Source organism: Copadichromis virginalis, linkage group LG2 (genome assembly GCF_057382275.1).
Source record: "Copadichromis virginalis isolate Kocher_CV1m ecotype Utaka linkage group LG2, C_Virginalis_male_GT1.1, whole genome shotgun sequence".
In the NCBI taxonomy this organism is placed as follows: Eukaryota; Metazoa; Chordata; class Actinopteri; order Cichliformes; family Cichlidae; genus Copadichromis; species Copadichromis virginalis.
This window is the reverse complement of record NC_140619.1, coordinates 28,811,440-28,830,333: the sequence shown is the minus strand read 5'-3', so window position 1 is coordinate 28,830,333 and position 18,894 is coordinate 28,811,440. Positions and strand designations below refer to the sequence as shown.

The 18,894-nt window shown below is 42.0% G+C and overlaps 1 protein-coding gene across 3 annotated transcripts; it reads left to right on the top strand.

Moving 5' to 3' along the window:
- Positions 1-275: 275 nt before the first annotated feature.
- Positions 276-18,030, top strand: spon2a (spondin 2a, extracellular matrix protein). Of its 3 annotated transcripts, XM_085477619.1 has the most exons (7): positions 276-429; positions 869-941; positions 9,250-9,478; positions 11,429-11,649; positions 16,020-16,211; positions 16,546-16,717; positions 17,088-18,030. In XM_085477619.1, the coding sequence occupies exons 3-7, from the start codon at positions 9,250-9,252 to the stop codon at positions 17,273-17,275; spliced, it is 1,002 nt and encodes a 333-aa protein (XP_085333745.1). In that variant the 5' UTR covers positions 276-429; positions 869-941; the 3' UTR covers positions 17,276-18,030. The 3 variants fall into 3 exon arrangements, with proteins under 3 accessions (XP_085333745.1, XP_085333754.1, XP_085333735.1); XM_085477628.1 differs by lacking the exons at positions 276-429; positions 869-941 and adding an exon at positions 4,575-4,690; XM_085477609.1 differs by lacking the exons at positions 276-429; positions 869-941 and adding an exon at positions 4,575-4,735.
- The last annotated feature ends 864 nt before the right edge of the window (positions 18,031-18,894 follow it).

The following is an 18,894-nucleotide window of genomic DNA, read 5'->3' as shown; positions in this document are numbered from 1 at the left end:
CCTCCCCAGAGCCCGGGTCTCAACATTATTGAGCACTATGGGTTCATCTCGACAGAAAACAGAGCAAAAGGCAGTCAATATCCAAAAAAGAGAAGAGCTGGAGAGCTTCGAAGCAGCCTAAAAAATTTCAGACTGTATTGAAGAATTAAGTCACCAAATACTGACTTTGAGTGTTCAAACTGCACAAACTCTGTGTTTGTCTTACATACTGATGTATTTCCATGTAAGTTTACACATATTTTAATAACTGCATGCATTTTCCTGGCACCCACACTACCAACAAAGCAGCTACTATGCTAGTAGCGGCTAATGTAGCTCTGAGCATCTTGCCTCAATAATCAAAAGTGACTCAATTTCAGCTGTTTATGTGCTTTTTAGAATTGTTTTACTGTATAGCTAGGTTGGGTCTTGGCTTTTTTTTCTTAAAAGGTTAGTTTTCAAGGTTTAATAGTAACCATATGTACCACTTTAGCTCAATAATGGTATTGAGGTATATGCTAGCAGCTATACCTGAATGTTGTTGTGTTTGGAAGATAGATGTATAAAGAAAAAGAGATTTTAGTCTATTTTCTAAAATTTCTTGGTTAAATTATGGTTCAAATAAAATTAACCAAATTTAATTGCAGTTCATACAAACTACAAAATTATTATCAGTCATCAGAGGTAGTATCAGCCCTACTTACTGTTTTTGTTTAAGAGAGTGACAAGCATATACTGTGTTATGTAACCATGTGTGCAGATGAAGCAGGCCCAGGGTGCCAACGGTATTATTTACCAGACCTGATTCACACACACTTCAAACACACCATTGCGACATCTGTCAGTTCCCATGCTGTGCCAACACATTTTTTTTTATTTGTTTGTTTAGTTCAGAGGAGGAGGGAGTCCTTCAGGTCAGGCCAGTAAAATGTGAGAACTGGTTCCTGCCCTGCTTCTGCAAGGTCAGTAATTTCATTTAACTACTCTTTAAAACGAGTCATCTGCAGGTTTGAGTGGAAAAGAAAACAACACAGAGGTCTTAGATACAGAGTTGAAAACGTTAAGAAATAAAACTGTTTGGAGTCTTTCTGGTTATACAGGGGAGCGGTTTGACGGACCCACATGTGTCTCATATTGGTTGCGTGCTTGCCCTTATGATAAATTAGTCTGGCAGATTGATGTCCCCTCATGTGGAGGGATCCTACCTTCAAAGCTGTTTGGCATCTTTGGAGTAATTTCATTCTTTTCTAGTAACCGAATCAGTAAGATACCAGTTTTGCTTTCAATTTAAAATGAATGAATCCGGTACTCTGATACTCTGAGATAGTTAATTTATCTTCGACTTCAACTTTGTTAAAAAAAAACATCACTTTGGTAATACAGGGGACTTTATCACAGATAACATAACTTAAATATTTGAGATAATGTGCAAAACGTAAGTAAAAACAACAAAACAATGTGAAGCATACAGAATTTAGAAAATACAGCTGTATTAAATTCTAAATGAGAAAAAGAAATGTCTTCAGCATGTCCTGGTTCTGCACCAGGGCCTCCTCCTGATGGGACGTGCCGGGAACACCTCACCCAGGAGGCGCCAGAGCAGCGGCTCTACTCTGAGCCCCTCCCGGATGGCCGAACTTCTCACCCTATCTGTAAGGGAGAGGCCAGCCAACCTTCGGAGGAAGTCCATTTCACCCGCTTCTATCCGGGATCTTGTTCTTATTACTAAACAATTAAATAAACTTACTAAACAATTTAATGAATGCTACACATGTGATATATCTATGTAAATAAAAAAAATATACTGAAAATAATGGCAAGTATAGTAAAATGGGTTTCAAAAGCACAAATAACGATTTACAAATTCAAAGACAAGACGTAAAAAAACAAGATGCTCTGCTTCAGTTCATCATTTACGGTACTCTGAGGTAATTATGGGTCACTCCATCTCAAATCAGCACAAATCATGCAGATCTACGATTTGTATTAAAAAATCGAGGTCCAAAGGTTGGACATACATAATGGCTGTTGTGAAAATTTTGGTTCTTTGGAGTACTTTTCAAAATATGTGTAATTTTTAAAGATGTCGACCCACTTTCTGAGAATGTATTCACACTTTGAAATCTGAGGTGGTGTTTGATCACAAATTTTCACTGGTCTTTCTTACCATTGCAGCGAATCAGGGTCTGTTTGGGGACAGATGAAATGAGCTGTATGTGTCTTTATAAATGAGTAATACATTTTAACAAAGGCCCCAAATCTCCCTGTTGAGAACCTAACATCTTCTGTCAAGCAAGACTGGGAAATACATTTCTTGCAAAGCTAGTGCAGTCGCTCTGCTCGGTTCACGAACTCTTATAGACTGTTGTTAAAAGATGAGCTGATGTAACACAGGGGTAAACATGACCCTGTCACATCCTCTTCAAATAGTGTTTTTTGGGTCAAAGAAATAAACAAATTTCTCAGTTTTCACATTTCAATTATTTACAGTATTTTAGATGATTTAAAAATTATTGGATTCTGTTTTTATTTTCATTTTGCAAAACATCGAAACCTATACCAAAATGTTCTGTTCTGTCGTGCCAACTCCTCTTTGATCGGTAACATCTCCACACCCATGTGTTTTAGGGAACGAGTATATATTTGTGACTTGTTTTTAAATATTTATCTCTTGCAGGGATAAATGAGTTTAAGCTGCGTGGCAGAGGGAGGGTAAAGATGTGCTGAGGAGTTGAGAGATGGATGAACACATTGTTGGTTTTGGTCTCATGCACCGTGTATCGGTGTAATCCATCTGTTCTCCCTGCTGTTCTTTCCTGTTATAGGGGTGCAGACTGTTCATGGCAGTGAGGCTGACATAGTGGATCTAGTATGTCCCACGCACAACGCTCTGTGATTAGCTCACGGTTTTCCTTTCATTGCCCTACTCGCTTGGCTCGTGTAGCACTGATGTGAGCACGTGACCGACAGGAAGAAAACCTCCAGCTATCTTGCCGATTTGCGTCAGTCAGGCAAATCCGCTGCTGTATCCGGTGTCCTAAAGCGAGACTTTTTGAGTGTGTGTGTGCGCTGGAGAGCGCAGCTTAACCGTGAGCTCTGCATGTGTTATGGTAATGTAAGCATTCATCAATTCCCACATAGGTTTGCAGGCACACGTGTGTCAGTGTCCACCGGCATACCTCCCAATGTGGGGTCAAAACTGAGGTCGTTTTGTGGGTGCAGTGTGTTTGATTGCATGCACGTATGCACACCTGTGCAGCTGATAGAGTGTCACTGACATTTCACATTAACGCGGTAAGTCAGTCTGGATGCTAAGCTCACTGTCATTAATCAGCAGGCAGCAGCAAGGGAGTCATGCTTATTTCCCGTAACCTACTTTCAACAGCATCAGCATAGACAGACAGATAGATAGATAGATAGATAGATAGATAGATAGATAGATAGATAGATAGATAGATAGATAGATAGATAGATAGATAGATAGATAGATAGATAGATAGATAGATAGATAGATAGATAGATAGATAGAGCTGGTGAGGAAGTAGTAGTGGAAACAGATGTGTTTGATGGTGTTTGCGTGATTGTTTATAACTGCAGGACACAAAGTCCAAATTGTTACCCGATCCACATCTAACCCCACTCTTCCTCTGCCCTCGCCTCTTCATCCCTTCTTATTCCAGGAAGGTTTAGGGCTATATAGTGACATGGCTGCCTGTTTTCTTCTTGCTCTGGCTGATGTTTGCCAGGTCAAGCTGATAGCACATGTCTTGAGAGTGGCAAGGCTCGGTCCACACTGAGCCCAAGCAGGGTGTGTGTTTTGATGACACGCAGGCTGCTTTGTTGCACCGCGTACAAACAGTCTTATTTAGTTTCAGCCTCTGACACGTTGATAAGTTTGTGGCGGCCGGCAACAGAAACCTCCCTGGTCGTCCATGTGTCTACCAGCTGTGGGACCTGGTGGCCACACGTCTCTTTCACTCTCTCATATACACACACATACTTAGACACTCTGACCTGAGGAAATGGGGTTCCTCAACTGAGATCACAGATGGATAGGCCACAGGACAGGAGAACTATTTGAAAGGGGTGGGAAAAAAAGTAGACAGGAACCACTTTAAACTCTTTGGTTATCTGCGGTGTCCAATCAGTGCATTCACTGCAGAAATAAAAGCCCATGTTTCTGTCCAGACTGAGCTCATCTGTTATCCAGGTTGCATGTCTGTGCATGAAGCCCCGCTTCTTTCTCTTTCTAATTTACTGCCATTATTCAGCAACTCTACACCTCTCAAGTCTGACAGCTTGAGCTGAAAAACGGGGGCAAGATAATACATAGAGCTGAACGGGGTATGACGAGAGAGAGAGAGGCCAAGGTGGTGTTGATTACCTTGTCAGCAATGTGCCTGTTGAATTTACACAGCCACTGAAAGAATAGAGAGAGAGGCTAAGAGGGAGAAAAGAGGGGAGAGGAGTGAGGCTGTTAACTGCCTTTCCATACAAGGAGAAGTAGGGGGAGGAAAAGGGAAAAAAAACGAGGAGGGGGAGGAGAAAGCAGGAGAAAGGAAGAGAGAAAGGGTAACATGAGGAGATACGGAGAAGGGAGGAGGAGAGAAATTTGGAAAGAGATAAAGACGGGCAACCGAGGGATAAAGGTTGATAAGGCTGCACCAGAAAACCGGTTACAATAGGGAGCAAGTGGAGCTGTACCCTCTCTGTGAGTCTGCTGCAGCTTCTCTCTGTCACTGATAATCCAGCACAGGTAGGGAACACACACTTCATTCATTCACTGCACAGAAAGCCTGGGTGAGTTTAACCCAAATACCCACTTTAATGGAAAATCTTGCTTAAGTAAATGTATAATTTTAACCTTGTCAGTATTGCCTCTGAAATATAATGTAATATAATCATATGACACATCAAATTTCAATTGAAAGTATCTAATTCTGCAAATTCAGCGTTATGTTATACTGCATGCATTTAAAAAGCCCAGACTGAAGGTTGGTTGTACACAAAACTAATTTGTGATCTTGCTACTAGCTAGTAAAGTATCTAATAATTACACTATTCTCTCTGAAATGTAGCAGATTTGTGTTAAGTGGCAGTGATTGAAATATTCAAGTAAATAAAGAGATGAATCAATTTCCCATCACTGAACTCTTCCCTTGCAGGAATGATTCGACTAGATTTTTCTGTTTCACAGCTGATTTTTAGTTCTTCTTTTTTCATATTATAAATCCATATCGTCAGGAAAGCCAAACTCAGGCAGTGCCTCCTCACTTTTCTTTTGTACCAGGTATCATAATTTCCCTTCCAGCTACACGAGAAGCAGATGTGATGCACATCTCACTGCGTTTTCTCTTTGTATGCACGAATGAATGAAATGGTTGCGCAGAAGTAGGCTAATTTAAGACAGACTGATGTGTCTCCCTTCTCGACACAAACTCCTAAACCGGCCGTTGCCCCGTAAAAGATTTTCATGAAAAATCTTGGCCACAAAAGCAAATTATCCCCTTTCCATTTTCTTGTTAAAAACAAACGTACCTCTGGCTGCGTGAACAAATCTGTGCTTTTGTGTTCATAACCGAATGCCTTTGTGTATGAGCTGAGGTGAATGTGTGTATTATCTCTGCTTGAAGCCACTTTAATTGCACAGTAAATGTGCCCGGAGGGCGGCAGCCGCTTAAGTTTGGCTCTGCGCCACATCCCCTTGTTTTATTGTGTCTCGTGCCTGACAGAAACACCGCTGTGTTTGTCTGTCTGTGCCGACTGGTGAGTGCACATCTAAATTGTGTGCGTGCATGTAACTGCGTGTTTGACAGTTTTTGTGTCTTTTATGTGTATTTTTTTAAAAAAAAGAAGCTATTATCTCTGCGTGTGTTGCAGCAGCACGCATCAGCTGGTAGTGTGTCTGCGTGCTAACCGATAAAGCTCACCGTGTCCATGTGGGAATTCAAGAAATGTCTCTTTAGTGTGTTACGGGGTCAATGGGATGAATTCAAAAGGAGCGTAAGAGGGTCAAATAAACCAGTCTCACTGTAGAGCAGGTCAGAGTTGATCAGAAACAAATAATTTCAGAATAAAAGATCATATATGTCCAGAGTGTTTAAGTAAGTGTTTGCATCACCCTGTCACAGCGTTGACCTCCTTTTCTCTAATAAACATAGTGGAGAGAGCAGACAGGACAGTCACAGTTACCAAGTTCACATGGTGATGTTAAAGCCACACACAAGCTTCAGTCACAAAGATAAGATAAGAAGCTGAAGTTACTCTCTGGAAGGAGACCCATACTTCTCATCCTGAAGCTTCATCTGACTCCAGCCAAGCTGCAGCAGTCAGTGAGGTGATCTGATGACTGAGCTGCACGATCAATTGGGACCTCTGTGTGTCACCATATGTGGGGTATTTTTTACAGCTGGCAGTTAAACAGTGCAGTGGAGACATTTAATGGAGACGGGGAATGGATAAAACACGCTGCGAGGACGCGGTCAGAAAAGTGTCAGAGTTGGAGTTTTGCAGCTATATTGGAGGAGTAATACTATCTGACCCCTGAAAATAGACTTCACTGACAATGTGGACATGAGTGTTGTGTGTGTGTGTGTGTGTGTGTGTGGGGGGGGGGGGGGGGGGGGGGTGTTACATACACACGTGTGTGTTTTTGACTTGCCCAAATTTAACTGTCTGCATTCTGCAGCTGCTTGGAGTTTTAGTTATACTGTAGTAACTCACACAAATGCCACTCTCCCTTTCTGTATCACACAAACGGAAAAAAAGATCTGCCTCGAAGTTACAGACTGGAGACGGAGCTAAAGGATCTGCAAATAAAAGACAATAAGTGAGGTGATGTCATTTTGTGTATTTTCCCTTGAAATGCTCGACTCAGCGAAGCATGTCGATGACTTTGGGCCCATCTAATCTAGGTGCCAGTTTGGATTAGGACGGTATTTGGGAATAATTGTAAGATCACATTTTGAAAGTGGAATCAAAAAGCCAGATCTGGAACAAATTTAGATGTAAATTGGTACGTGCACACTATGACACACAGCACTGCAGGGTTGTTCTTTCATTTAGGAGAAATAATGCTAGCTAATAATTGCTTTTGAATCCTCTTGGGTCCCGAGGCTGTGAATTTCCTTCTGAATCCAACTACTGATTTTCTGCCGCTCTTCTTGCTCGTCTTCTTTAACTCTTCTGACAGTGGGACTCTTTCTTTGCCATTAAGAGTTCAACAGTAAGGCTATGCCAGTTGCTCAAAGTTCTGTCATTACAGCTACCCTTGAAAGCTGGCAGCAAACACAAATGCTGTCCTCTTCACTGTGAGAATCCGCTTCCTAATCCTCCGCTTCCTGCCCTTGTGTGTTTCCCACCTTTGCAATTGCTCAAGTTTTTAATGCACTGCCCCTGTGTGTCTTTCCTTTTTGTGTACTGGCTACTTTATTACTTGCTAGTACCTGGTTGGACTCTGTTTTGCCCCCAGAAGTACCTTAATTCTTCATGGCACAAATACAACAAGGTGCTGGTAACGTTCCTCAGAGATTTTGATCCATGTTGACACAACAGCATCACAGAGTTGCTGCAGATTTGTTGGCTGTACATCTCCTGTTGCACCACATCCCACAGTTTCTCTATTGAATTGAGAACTGGTGACTGTGGAGGCCATTTGAATACAGTGAACTCATTGTCATGTTCAAGAAACCATCTGGAGATGATTTGAGCTTTGTGACATGGCTGGAAGCATCCAGATGGACATGATCAACAGCAATGCTCAGTTGGTATGAAGGAGCCCAAACTGTTGATACAGAGCAGGATGGTTCCATGCTTTCATGTTATTTACACCAGATTCTGACTCTACCTTTTGAAAGCTGCAGCAGAAATTGGGACATTTTTCCAGTTTGCTGTTGTTCAGTATTGGTGAGCTCTATGAATTTTATCCTCGACTTCCTGTTCTTAGTTGACAAAATCGGCACCCAATTTGGTTTTCTGCTGCTGTAGCCTTTCAGCTTCAAGGTTCAGAGTTGCTCTTCTGCATACCTTGGTTGTAACAAGTAGTTATTAAAGTCAATTTTAATTTTGCCTTTCTATTTTATGTCTGCACAGAAATGCACAGAATTCTTGCCCTGTGATTGGCCGATTCTGTACTTCTGCTAATGAACAGCTGTCCCAGCAGTTTATCTGGTTTTTATAGTTGGTTTGATTGCAAAGTTGCAAGTTGAGCTGAGATTTTTTGTAATAATCTTAAAAAACAAAGTGAAAACAACACTACTTGTTTACCCTCAGTATGCAACATAGAAGTAGTTGTGGTGGAGAGAGTTTATAATTCACAGCCATCCATTTTCTTCTGCTCGTCCAATGACAGTAAATACCAGGCCAACACTCCAACAAAGTGAATAATGTTATTGTTGCTATAAAACAGAAAATTGAGAGGACGGATGTAGTGACTACTTTGTTGGCTACTTAGTTAGAGATAACAGATTATCTCTCCACAACGGTAGACTCATTAAAAAAACAGAAAAACAAAACACCACAAATTTAAAAATAAATTCAACTAAAAGCATTTTCACCAGAATTTCTGTGGATTTCCCAATAATATTGTTCTCATGAATGTAAAAATCACAAAGAGTTCAAAACAAATGGGGGTTTCTAGACTGTGACCTATGGAGCTGAAATGCATTTTGAGCAATTGTCCTGCCCCCGTCGCCCCTCTGCCTCTTAATAGAGTGTGAGTCTGAGTCAGCAGCTGGTGGTCAGTGGATGGTCAGCCGGTGAGATCAGTAGAGCAGACAGAAATTTGTATCCATCCTCAGAGATGTTGTTTTATTTAAAGGTGGCGTCTACAGCAGACATTACAACGTGATGTTTTCCCTGTAGCCAGAAATTGGCTTTTTGTCAGAAGTCTCTTGGCCCGACCAAAGAAATGGGAGAGTTTCTTTAATAGGAAGCCTAAGGGTCAGGGAGTTCATCGGGCTTTGGTCTTTGATAAAAAGGCTGTGTTTTGATATCAGGGCTGGGATATGGAATTTCCCCACTCATACTGATTTTCCGGGATTGTCTGGGTTTGGTTTCCTAAATGTTCGTCTTGCGATCTTTTCATTTACTTGCCCACGTACAAAGATTATATGTCACAGAGTTTATGGTAGACTTGTTCAGCAGCTTTTTGTTCATGCCATTTGCCACAGTGATTTATTTATTTCTTTTTACAATGATTGTGCACAGAGCAAGGAGAAAGACTTTAATGTTTTTTTGTTTTTTTGTTTTTCATTTCTCCATTTCTTGCAGATGATGTCATCAGAGCACCTGACCTGTGGCTGGCTGCAGCAGCTCCTTCTCGTACTTGTGAAGCTTGGCTTCACATTTGCTGGGCCTTTGCGACCGCTCATTGGGACAGAATGCACAGCCAAGAGTCCTGCTTCCTACATCCTGGTCTTTACTGGTCACTGGAGCCCTCAGGCTTTCCCAAAGCAGTATCCACTGTTCCGACCCCCTGCACAGTGGTCCAAACTCATAGGTGAGAAAGACCCATGGGGGTGGAAACACAGGTTACTGGAAAATCATCCATGTTAAATGGAAATTTTTACTGTGACACCTGATAATCCATTGCATGTGCACTATTACTTCAGATTCGCAACAGCAGCAAAGAGTCACAGTATTTTTTTTTTCATTTATTTTCAGCAGTTAAGAGTTTACCGATGTAAAGCTTTTGTGTAACAGGTGAGCCAATCAAAATGCACAAATCACATTCACAGTGAGACTTAAGGACATTTTGGACGAGCAGTCACACTGAAGCAACTTCTGCTTCACCCAAGGGCAGTTTATTTATTTTTTGTTCCTCATCAAGGAGCTTCATGCACAACTGCATACAAAAAGAGGTTAGAGATGTTAATGAGCAAAACAGCAAAAAGTTGAGAGCAACAAGAAAAACAACCTAAACGCTCCCAGATGGTAGCGTTTCTCTTTGTTTCTCTAACTTCTCTTCAGCTGTATCTTTAATATTTCTCTATTTCTTCGAGTCAGTCCTACTCTCCTTCCCACATTTCCGCTGGTTTACCACAGTGTTGGCGGTAAAGACTGGAGTGGTGAGTTTGGGGCTGCTGAAGGTGGGTGATGATAGCTGGGGTGTGGTGGGGTCAGACCACTCACCTCGGAGCCAGGAGGAGGATAAGCAGAACCAGATACAACCTTATATTCTCCCTCTTTTAAAAAAAGCAAAAAACAAACATTGTGGATGGATGGATGGCAGATGTCTGCACATCTGTGTGTGCGGCGTCTTGGACTGCTGTGTGGTGGCTGCAGCTTTGTCTGGTTTCTAGGTCTCCCATTGGTGCTTGACTGCTTTGCCAGAGGATGATGTCCTACTTACTCCATATAGACAGAGGCATCAGAGATTCTGACACACCCATAATGGCTTTTAATGTTCTAGGGTGCTGGGCACCGGGGATTGGACTTTGTCACAAGAAAAGAAAAACAAAGACTTCAGTAGCCTCAGAGTCTGCAGCAGGGGGACACAAAGAAAACTGGGGATGAAATCTGTCACCGCACAAAAAAACAACCTGAAGAAGGTCTGACGGCCAACAGAATAAAGGAGGAATGGAGTTTGTCATAGCCAAAAACAAATACTCAAGAGAATTAGAGGGAAATGGGATTTAATGTCTTGATAGGGCTCAAACGTGATGGGTTATCAAGTTTCAATGATGCTTGTGGGAAGTTTGTTAGGATGGTAATGTAATTAAGCATGAAGTAATCGCAGTTTGGAAAGAAACAAGATAGTGTGTGAAGTGTGCTGGGCAGATCATGTGTGTGTGTGGTTCGGCGTTTTAACTTAAATGCGTTGGCGTGCGTGCGTCTGTACGCGGGTCTGAAAAGTGAGGTAAGGCAGAACCATCAGAGCATTTGTCAACGTGTTTCTGGCTAACCTTACTTTGCCCTTAAAACCACCGGCCCAGGCCAGTAGCTCTGTGGGATTCAACAACGTAGCTCCAGAAGCTGTGGTACAAACAGTTCAGCCTAAATCAGTGTCTCCATTCAAAGCGATTTCATAGATAGCCACAACAAAACATAGGAATGTGAGGCAAATGCTCACGGACCCGACGTATCAGAAAAAGCAAGAGTAAAAGTTATGAATTTATTATTTTATCCACCATCTGGCTGCCAATCCGAGTTCCTGACCTACCTCCTGGCAGCAGTGTTGTGGTTTCTTCAGTGATAGATGGAGAAAAGACGTAACTGTAACCTTGCAATATTGCCAAAGACATGCATGTGGGCAATTCCTTTAGAATTAAATGCTTAAGTGCAGGAAGGAGGAGAGAGCCATAGAAATACATGCAGGCTCCACTGGTGGAAATGATCTCATCGTCTGGCTGAGGCTCTGTGGTGCTTCGCTGACATTGATATGCATTCCAGTGAATAAGCATCTTACTCCTGTCATCTCCTCTTTCTTCAATTTCTTTTCTCTCTTTAGCGGTCAGCCATAATCGTCATTTTCGGCTATGGGAGGAGGGCGCTCCAGCCAGCGCAGGGGTTCAGAGCTTCGCTGAACTCGGAGTGACGGTGGAGCTGATGAAGACAGCCAAGGAGGCCAGGAAGAAGCGCGTGGTCGGCGCCATGTACCGAACGGCTGGCATCCCCAACGGCATCGGGCACAGCTCCACAGAGATGCTTATTCATCCCCGGAGTTCACTGGTAGGCACAAATTTACCTTCATAAATACTCAGACGCAGTAAGTCACACAAACCATCTGCTGGGCTAAACCTATTCCGTCATCTGGTGACCAGCCTCCCCATAACATCCACGTTCATCTGCTCTGATTAAACACTTCACCACTTCTTTCCACTATCCAATCAGCCTATGTTTAGCTGAAGTGCTTCAGCTCTGCAGCCACAAACGCCCACATCCATCCTGCAAGGTCTGTGCTCTGTCTGCTGCGGACCCATGATGACGCGCAGCACAGGGAGCTGTTTCTGGAAACACATTTGCCTGTTTTCTTAGCGTTAGATAAGAAGTTTGATAAATTGGTACAGCAAACGTTACGATATAGCGAGTGGAATCTGGAATCTGTCTTCATGTGATGATGAAATTAAATATATAACAACTAGATGACACCCACTATATAAAGAGCAGCACACTGTTTTTACACTTCGCCCATGGTCCAATAAAGACAAGAAAATGTCAGCTGCTTTTGTAGATAACTTTTGCTAACAGTTTACCTGCTTTAAGCCTTCAACTGGCTCCATATTTTGGAAGCAGTCAAGAATAATAACATATGCTCCCATGCCTCTTCTACACCAACATTTAATGGTTGCTTTGATCATTTTACCCGTGTGCTCAACCTTAAAGTGATCCCAGGTGATCAGAACATCTTCATGTGACTTCAGCTACCCGAGTGAACCAAATTAAGTAAATGTTTACCAAGATTTTTTTTTTGCAAACTTTTCTTTTCTTCTGTGTCAGATTTCCTGTACTGCAGCTTAGCAGGGAAAATCCTTTTCTAAGGAAACACAATGTGAAACTGTTGCACTAAAGAACCAGCTGTGGAGGATAACCGCTGTGGTCCCACATGAGCCATATTTAAGGTTGTGGCTTTACTCATTGCTGGATAGCGCTGCGTATCTTGAATGGTGACCGAGTGCGGGAGCAAAAGTCACGGTTGGACTCTTTGTTGAGGCTCAGGTTAAATTTAGGAGCCGGGCCTTAAACAAAGGCAAAGGATTTGAGGCATGGCCATGTGGAAAAGTTACAACTCGAAATAAAATAACCCCTTTATGAGTCAGGCATACGCAGCTGATGAACAAGAAGGAAAAAGGTGTATAGAGGAGAGGGTGGACATTTTACTGGAGCTTGTAGGAATAGGTGTGTGTCTGCCTGAAAGTCTGGTGACCTACATTTGTTTATTGCCTGTCGCACTGCTTGAACCCGAGGACCTTAAAAAAATCATAAACAACCTGGTCGGAGGGCATCGTTGGTAAGTACGAGTCATGGACAGCAGCTTAGCAGCTTGTCATCTAGGTATATGATGCCTGTGGCTGCTTTCAAATGGTCTGTTTTTAGACCTGTGGGCAGAACAGCAAAGGAAAGCGTGACATCGGCGGTTTTGTGCTGAGCACACGTGAATGATGTGAAGCTGTCGTCTGCTCAGTCTGCTATTGTGCTTCTCTGTCTGTTTCTCCCGCACGCTCATTTATAAATACCATCCTTTCTCTTCCAAACAACCAAAACATTCATGCTCAGTGACCTAAAAAGCAAAAAAATCCCAAACACATATGATTTCCATCTCCACTGCTCATGACTCTTCTGCTCTTGGTGTGTAATTTAAAACAGACAGATTACAACGAATAAGCCCCGTTGGGAAATTCAGGGCTTTTTGAGAGCAAGAATTCAGGTGACAGAGTCGCATGCTTTCAGGGATGACTATGCTGTTTGTTTTGATGGGTTGGGGAAAAAAGTGAGAGGGGTCATGGGAGATTTGAAACCGTCTATGCTTTGGAGACACTTCCTGGCCCGTGCGTTGCAAAACATCCGCGGACTGATCAAGCTGCTGACGAGGAATACCCCTGAGAAGACATCCTTGCTGAGTGGCCCGATGGATATAGCGGAATGATTTCTTGGAAAAGCCGCTGTTTCAGAGGAGGCTGAAAAAAGAGGACGATGAAGGAGCGGTGTTTGCAGAATAAAGGGAGGAAGAAAGGAAAGAGTGAATGAGTAGATTCATAAAAGCAAGAGTGCGACCTCTGATTTGTTTTTTTCTGTTCTCTGGCATGAATTACAGCCAAGAAACAGACCTCATGTGTCATGCTGACTCTAGCTACTCTCCTGTCTGAGTCTCTTTTGACTAGTTTGATTTCTGTTCCAGCTCTTTCCCCCCCATCCTCCAGGCCACCCTTTCCTATCCATCAAAAGCCAGCCAAGCCCAGCAATCCCTCCCTGAGACTGAGCAGCTTAGCCAAGGTCCTCAAATATCGGCCCTTGAGTGAGAAGGCGTTTTCAGATGTGCTTTTTTCTGGTCATCTGTGAACTCGGTGTGTGCTGACCTCCAGGCCACTTCCTGTATGAGGTCACTGGCACTCAGGAAACATCCATCACAGAGAACACACAATCTAAACCTGTACAGGAAACTGAGTGAGCTCATGAGCTCACATGCATTTATAAGTTTTAGAGCTATAAATCCTGAGATCAGCTGTGTTTTTGAGCGTGATGTCATTCTTAATGCATTTATAGTTCTGCAGAATGATTCCTGTAATATAGTTCACGCAGTGAGCATTTGGACAGTCACATGTATCCACTTTAACACAGAGAGCCCAAGTTTAGGTTTTACAAGTTTAGGTGTTAGTGTGTGGTGAAGAAGGACCCAACATGCAGACACGGGGGGGCAGGAGCAAAAGGCAAGCCCTTTGTTAAGCTGATGATGTTTGTGAGGCAAAACACAAAAGAGAAACAAAGTCAAATAATAGTAAAAACTCCCTGGGGCTAGAAGACACTAAAAACCAGAGAACAGAAACTTGTATTGTGTAAAGTTAACAGTGACATTGACAGTAGAGGGAAGGCAGCACTATAAATACACAGACGGAAGATTGAAGCAGAGTCACAGGTGAACATAATCTAATTGATTACATTAAAGGACTTGGATACTAAAGAAACTGAACATAATCTGCCTCACAAACCCTAAAAGTGAAAATATGTACTCTCTTTGGCCCCTGAAAAGCTGCCTTAAGGTCCAGTAATGTTGCTTAGGCGATAACTTCGTGTAGATAATACCTATCAGGACAAAAATGGGCTTATACTGTAAGCTTATTTCTGAGAGTGTTACTGCGTGCATGCCTGTCTGTTGATCTGTCAAGCCAACTATCTCTGATCCCTCTGGAAGACCACGTTGTTTACTTATATTGACAAGCACTTTTTGTCAGTCTAAACTCTTTAGTACATATTCTAATGTTTAAATGTAACACACTTGGTAGCCAAATGTCCAACTGCTGTTGAACCCCCGAAAATCTGGGCCCTGTAATTTGGAAATATAAGTATATCACGTCTATTACATATTAAAGCTGGGATGTTTTTAGCATTACTTTAGAACAAAGTGGATGCTCTAAAGCACAGAGCCTGATGAACAAAAAGAGCTTGGCTGTCCACATAATTACGGTTTAGACTATACTAAAAGACAAGAAGCATTATAACAAAATATTGCTGTGCTGATGGGATCAGATTTATTGTTTTTTATGGATTGTTTGTCTTTTCTTCCCCAAACAGCCTTCGGTCAGCCTTTTCTCATCCAAAATTCCACAGTTAGACTTTTGATTGTAACCACAGAAATAATAACAGAAGATTGAGTGTAACATTTGTGCTATAGTGAGTTAGACTACTAATTAATGATTAATGTGACTGCATTTTCATCATCGCTGATGTTAAAAGGAAAATGCTCACCGTCATAGTCTGACATCTGAGAATAGTGACTGAACACAAAATGCTGCTGATGCTTTGCAGGGTGAAAATAAATCAAAATAATGAACAATTCATTCAAACGTATCTGGCCCCTTCCTGATTTCTTTCTTTTTTCTTTTTTTTTGCATATTTGTTGCACTTACATGTTTTAGATCATCATGCACATTTCATTAGTCAAACCCAAACTGACCTCTGAATGACTGAAAAATGAACAGAAAGGTTTTGGAGTGGCCTAATCAAAGTCTGGAGTTAAATCTGATGGAGATGCTTTGGGATGACCATAAGCAGACCACTTACTAGGGTTGTATTAAAACAATTCTGCAAAGTTGGTGAGCCCCAGTAATCTGAAAGACCTATTGCCAATTATTACAAATGCTTGATTGCAGTTCTTGCTGCCACTTTTTAGGTTTAGGTGGCATTTATTTTTTCCCACAGGGCCCTGTAAGTTAGCTTTTCCACCCTGACACCGACACAAAGACATCCATGCTGTCAACATTAAAGCACTTTATAGCTTTGCCACTCAGTTTAAATCTGCTTATGAACCGATGACTTGACCGATTAAGACTAGTTCTGGCCTATAAGCTTAAATATTCACTTAACAGTGTCTCTTGTATCAACAGCTGTCCCTGATGGTGAAGGTGATCCCCAGCCCTGACTGGTTTGTTGGTGTGGACAGCCTAAATCTTTGTGAGGGCAACCAGTGGAAACAGGAAGTGACGGTTGACCTCCACCCTTATGATGCCGGCACAGACAGTGGATTCACTTTCTCCTCTCCCAACTTCCCCACCAGCCCTCCAGAAAACATCACAAAGGTAGGAATGCTTCCAGTGTGGACTAGTACATCATGTGCTCATAACCTGACACTTCTCTACGTTCTAGGTACATTTTTGTATAGTCTTATTTTTATTTTTAGAACTTTGCAGGATGCTTAAGGGATATCATTCCTTCACTTAAGTTATTGCTTGGCAGGCCTCACGTCTGACATGAAGTTGTTTTTTCAGTTAAGAAGGCTCTCTTGCGTAACGGACCATCTATCTTTTCCCAGCATGTGTCTGAAAGTGGGCTATTGTCCATTCAAAGTTGTCTTGAGAATCTGCTGGCTCTCCTGATGAGATATGCCTCACCGCTCTTTGTTGACTTCTCCAGATCACCTCTCAGTTTCCAAACCACCCGGCCAACTCCTTCTACTATCCACGCTTGAAGGATCTTCCACCGATTGCCAGCATAAGGATCACGCGACAGAGCAGATCACGTGACCATCAAACCGCGATGTCCAACCACATTCTGCCCAACTCTATCAGTCCCCGCCGCTTCTCAGGTATGACCACTGGACACATTTAATGCTGAAAGGCCAAATATCGATGCGAATGATTGGATAGGAGAGCACAGGTAATCAAAGAGACACATAATGTGGTTTTATTGTGTTTTTCATTGCATTGAAGTCACATTATGGTTCATTTAGTCACATCTAATGATGATTTAAGTAGGTTAGCAGTCTATGTCTCTACTGAATAAATAGAAATGTGATTTAATGAGTATTTGGTTGGTTAAATCATAGTATAAAATGGGAATGCACTCAGTCCCTTTAAATGCTACAGGAAACTCACAGCATAGTTGCGTCTTTGGTAAATCGCAGTACTTCTACACCTTTTTGGCTGTCTCTTATATTTTCCTCATCTCTTTCTCAGCAACGCCATTGGACTGTGAAGTGTCGCTCTGGTCGTCTTGGGGTTTGTGTCTGGGTCCCTGCTCCAGGGGCGGCGTCCGCCACCGCACACGTTACATCCTCTTACGACCAGCCAACGCTGGAACCCCCTGCCCTGAGCTGGAGGAACAGGCTGAATGTGTACCGCACAGCTGCATGCAACTCCAGTAGCTGCAGAGTGCATGAGCACGCATGCTGCCGGTATGCAACACACTGGGATTTTGTGTCATTACTGCCGGACTTTAAAAGGTTTCTGCATCTTGATCGGCGCGTTTATGAAGCGAGGGGTTCAATTGTCTTTGTTACAGCTCAGTTTTGTAAGTTTAAGATGTGGCGCGATAACAGCGAAGGCCGTCAGATTTAGGGCGAACGCTCCTCTGGAACTGAAGTTTATGAGTCTGATTGTAACTGCATGCTGAACGGGTATTAAAGCTTGAGACAGCGGTTTAAATGTTTTGAGTGCAAAGTGATATTTTTGGTTTTTGGAACTGTTGTAGATGCAGAAGAGAAAAACTGATTATGGTCTGTTCATTGTCAGCAACGTATGCATTCAAACTGTATGTCGATAGCGGCACACTGGCACAGAGTGCTCACAAATGTCCTTGCACATACTGCATACCTCTACAGGCATGCTGGCATTACTTCTCTTAGATAACCTATACATGCTTGCCGGATTTCAAAATAACCTCACACCACATTTTATAAATATGACCTTTCATAAGAGACACCCAGTGGCTGACTTGAAGCGTAATGCCAGTCTGAAGAAGCTGGCTTGCAATAAGACACGATGCAGGTTTTTATTGGAAGAAAGATTAAAATATTTGTATTATTTTCTCTTTTGATATTTCATTGTTGAGACTTTTGTACATACTCTAATGTATCGTATCTTGTATAACTCATGAATAAACATGGAGGTGTGTTTTTCAAATTAATTTCTGTGTTGTTCTTCAGTGTGGTTTTCCAGCTGTATGGTGTTTATGTGTGAAAATTATATATTTTAATAAATGTTTACTAAATGCATGGGGTCAGGACCAGGCATTTATCTGAATATCGTCAGATTTTCATTGGGGGACATTAGGGACAGCACAAATTGAGCAGTTTGGAGACAAAGAGAGGCAAAGGTGAGATCGTTTGGACACATGCAGAGGTGGGATATATGATACAAAATTATGTTCATATGGATGCAGTGAAGGAGTAACTTCTCTTTTACACCAGTGTAATAGAGAAGGATGCTGGGGGACAGGGTGAGATGGTCTCCTGTGGTGACCCCTAAAGGAAGCAGCCAAAAGAAGAAGATTGCTGCAAAGATACACAGCCATAAATATCCCAAAAATATAGCTCACAGTTATATTTGTTTATAGATAGAAAGGCACATTTATTAAATTTCTTTTAAACTGTTTTAAAGCCTCACTTGGAAGTCTCGTCATTGCCCTTTAATGATGGCTTTGTGGCGATGTAGCACCTCCTAGTGGTCACAATCAACAACAATAACCACAGTGATCCTCATGAAAAAATAATTTCAATCACAGAAATACATGTATTCATTAGATGACACGTTGTGCGCTTACTCCAAGCTTATTTTCCTGTTTACTGGCAGTATTTTTGTACAATTGAAGACTTAAATTTTAACAACAAATGTATATATGTTATTTTTTGTGATCTTTGTAACAAGCGAATATCCCTGTAAAATAAATTAATAGGTTGTTGAATCAAATTAAATACAAATAATGTAAATAATCGTTTTGATAAAAGTATTTTAACCATTTGCAGTGTAGTTGGGCTGGTCCAGC

Bases quoted from the DNA above. Each gene is read 5' to 3' on its own strand.
- spon2a (XM_085477619.1), top strand. From the start codon at position 9,250: ATGATGTCATCAGAGCACCTGACCTGTGGCTGGCTGCAGCAGCTCCTT. The intron at 11,650-16,019 runs GTAGGCACAAAT...TTGTATCAACAG, and splicing joins TTCATCCCCGGAGTTCACTG to CTGTCCCTGATGGTGAAGGT. The intron at 16,718-17,087 runs GTATGACCACTG...TCTCTTTCTCAG, and splicing joins CAGTCCCCGCCGCTTCTCAG to CAACGCCATTGGACTGTGAA.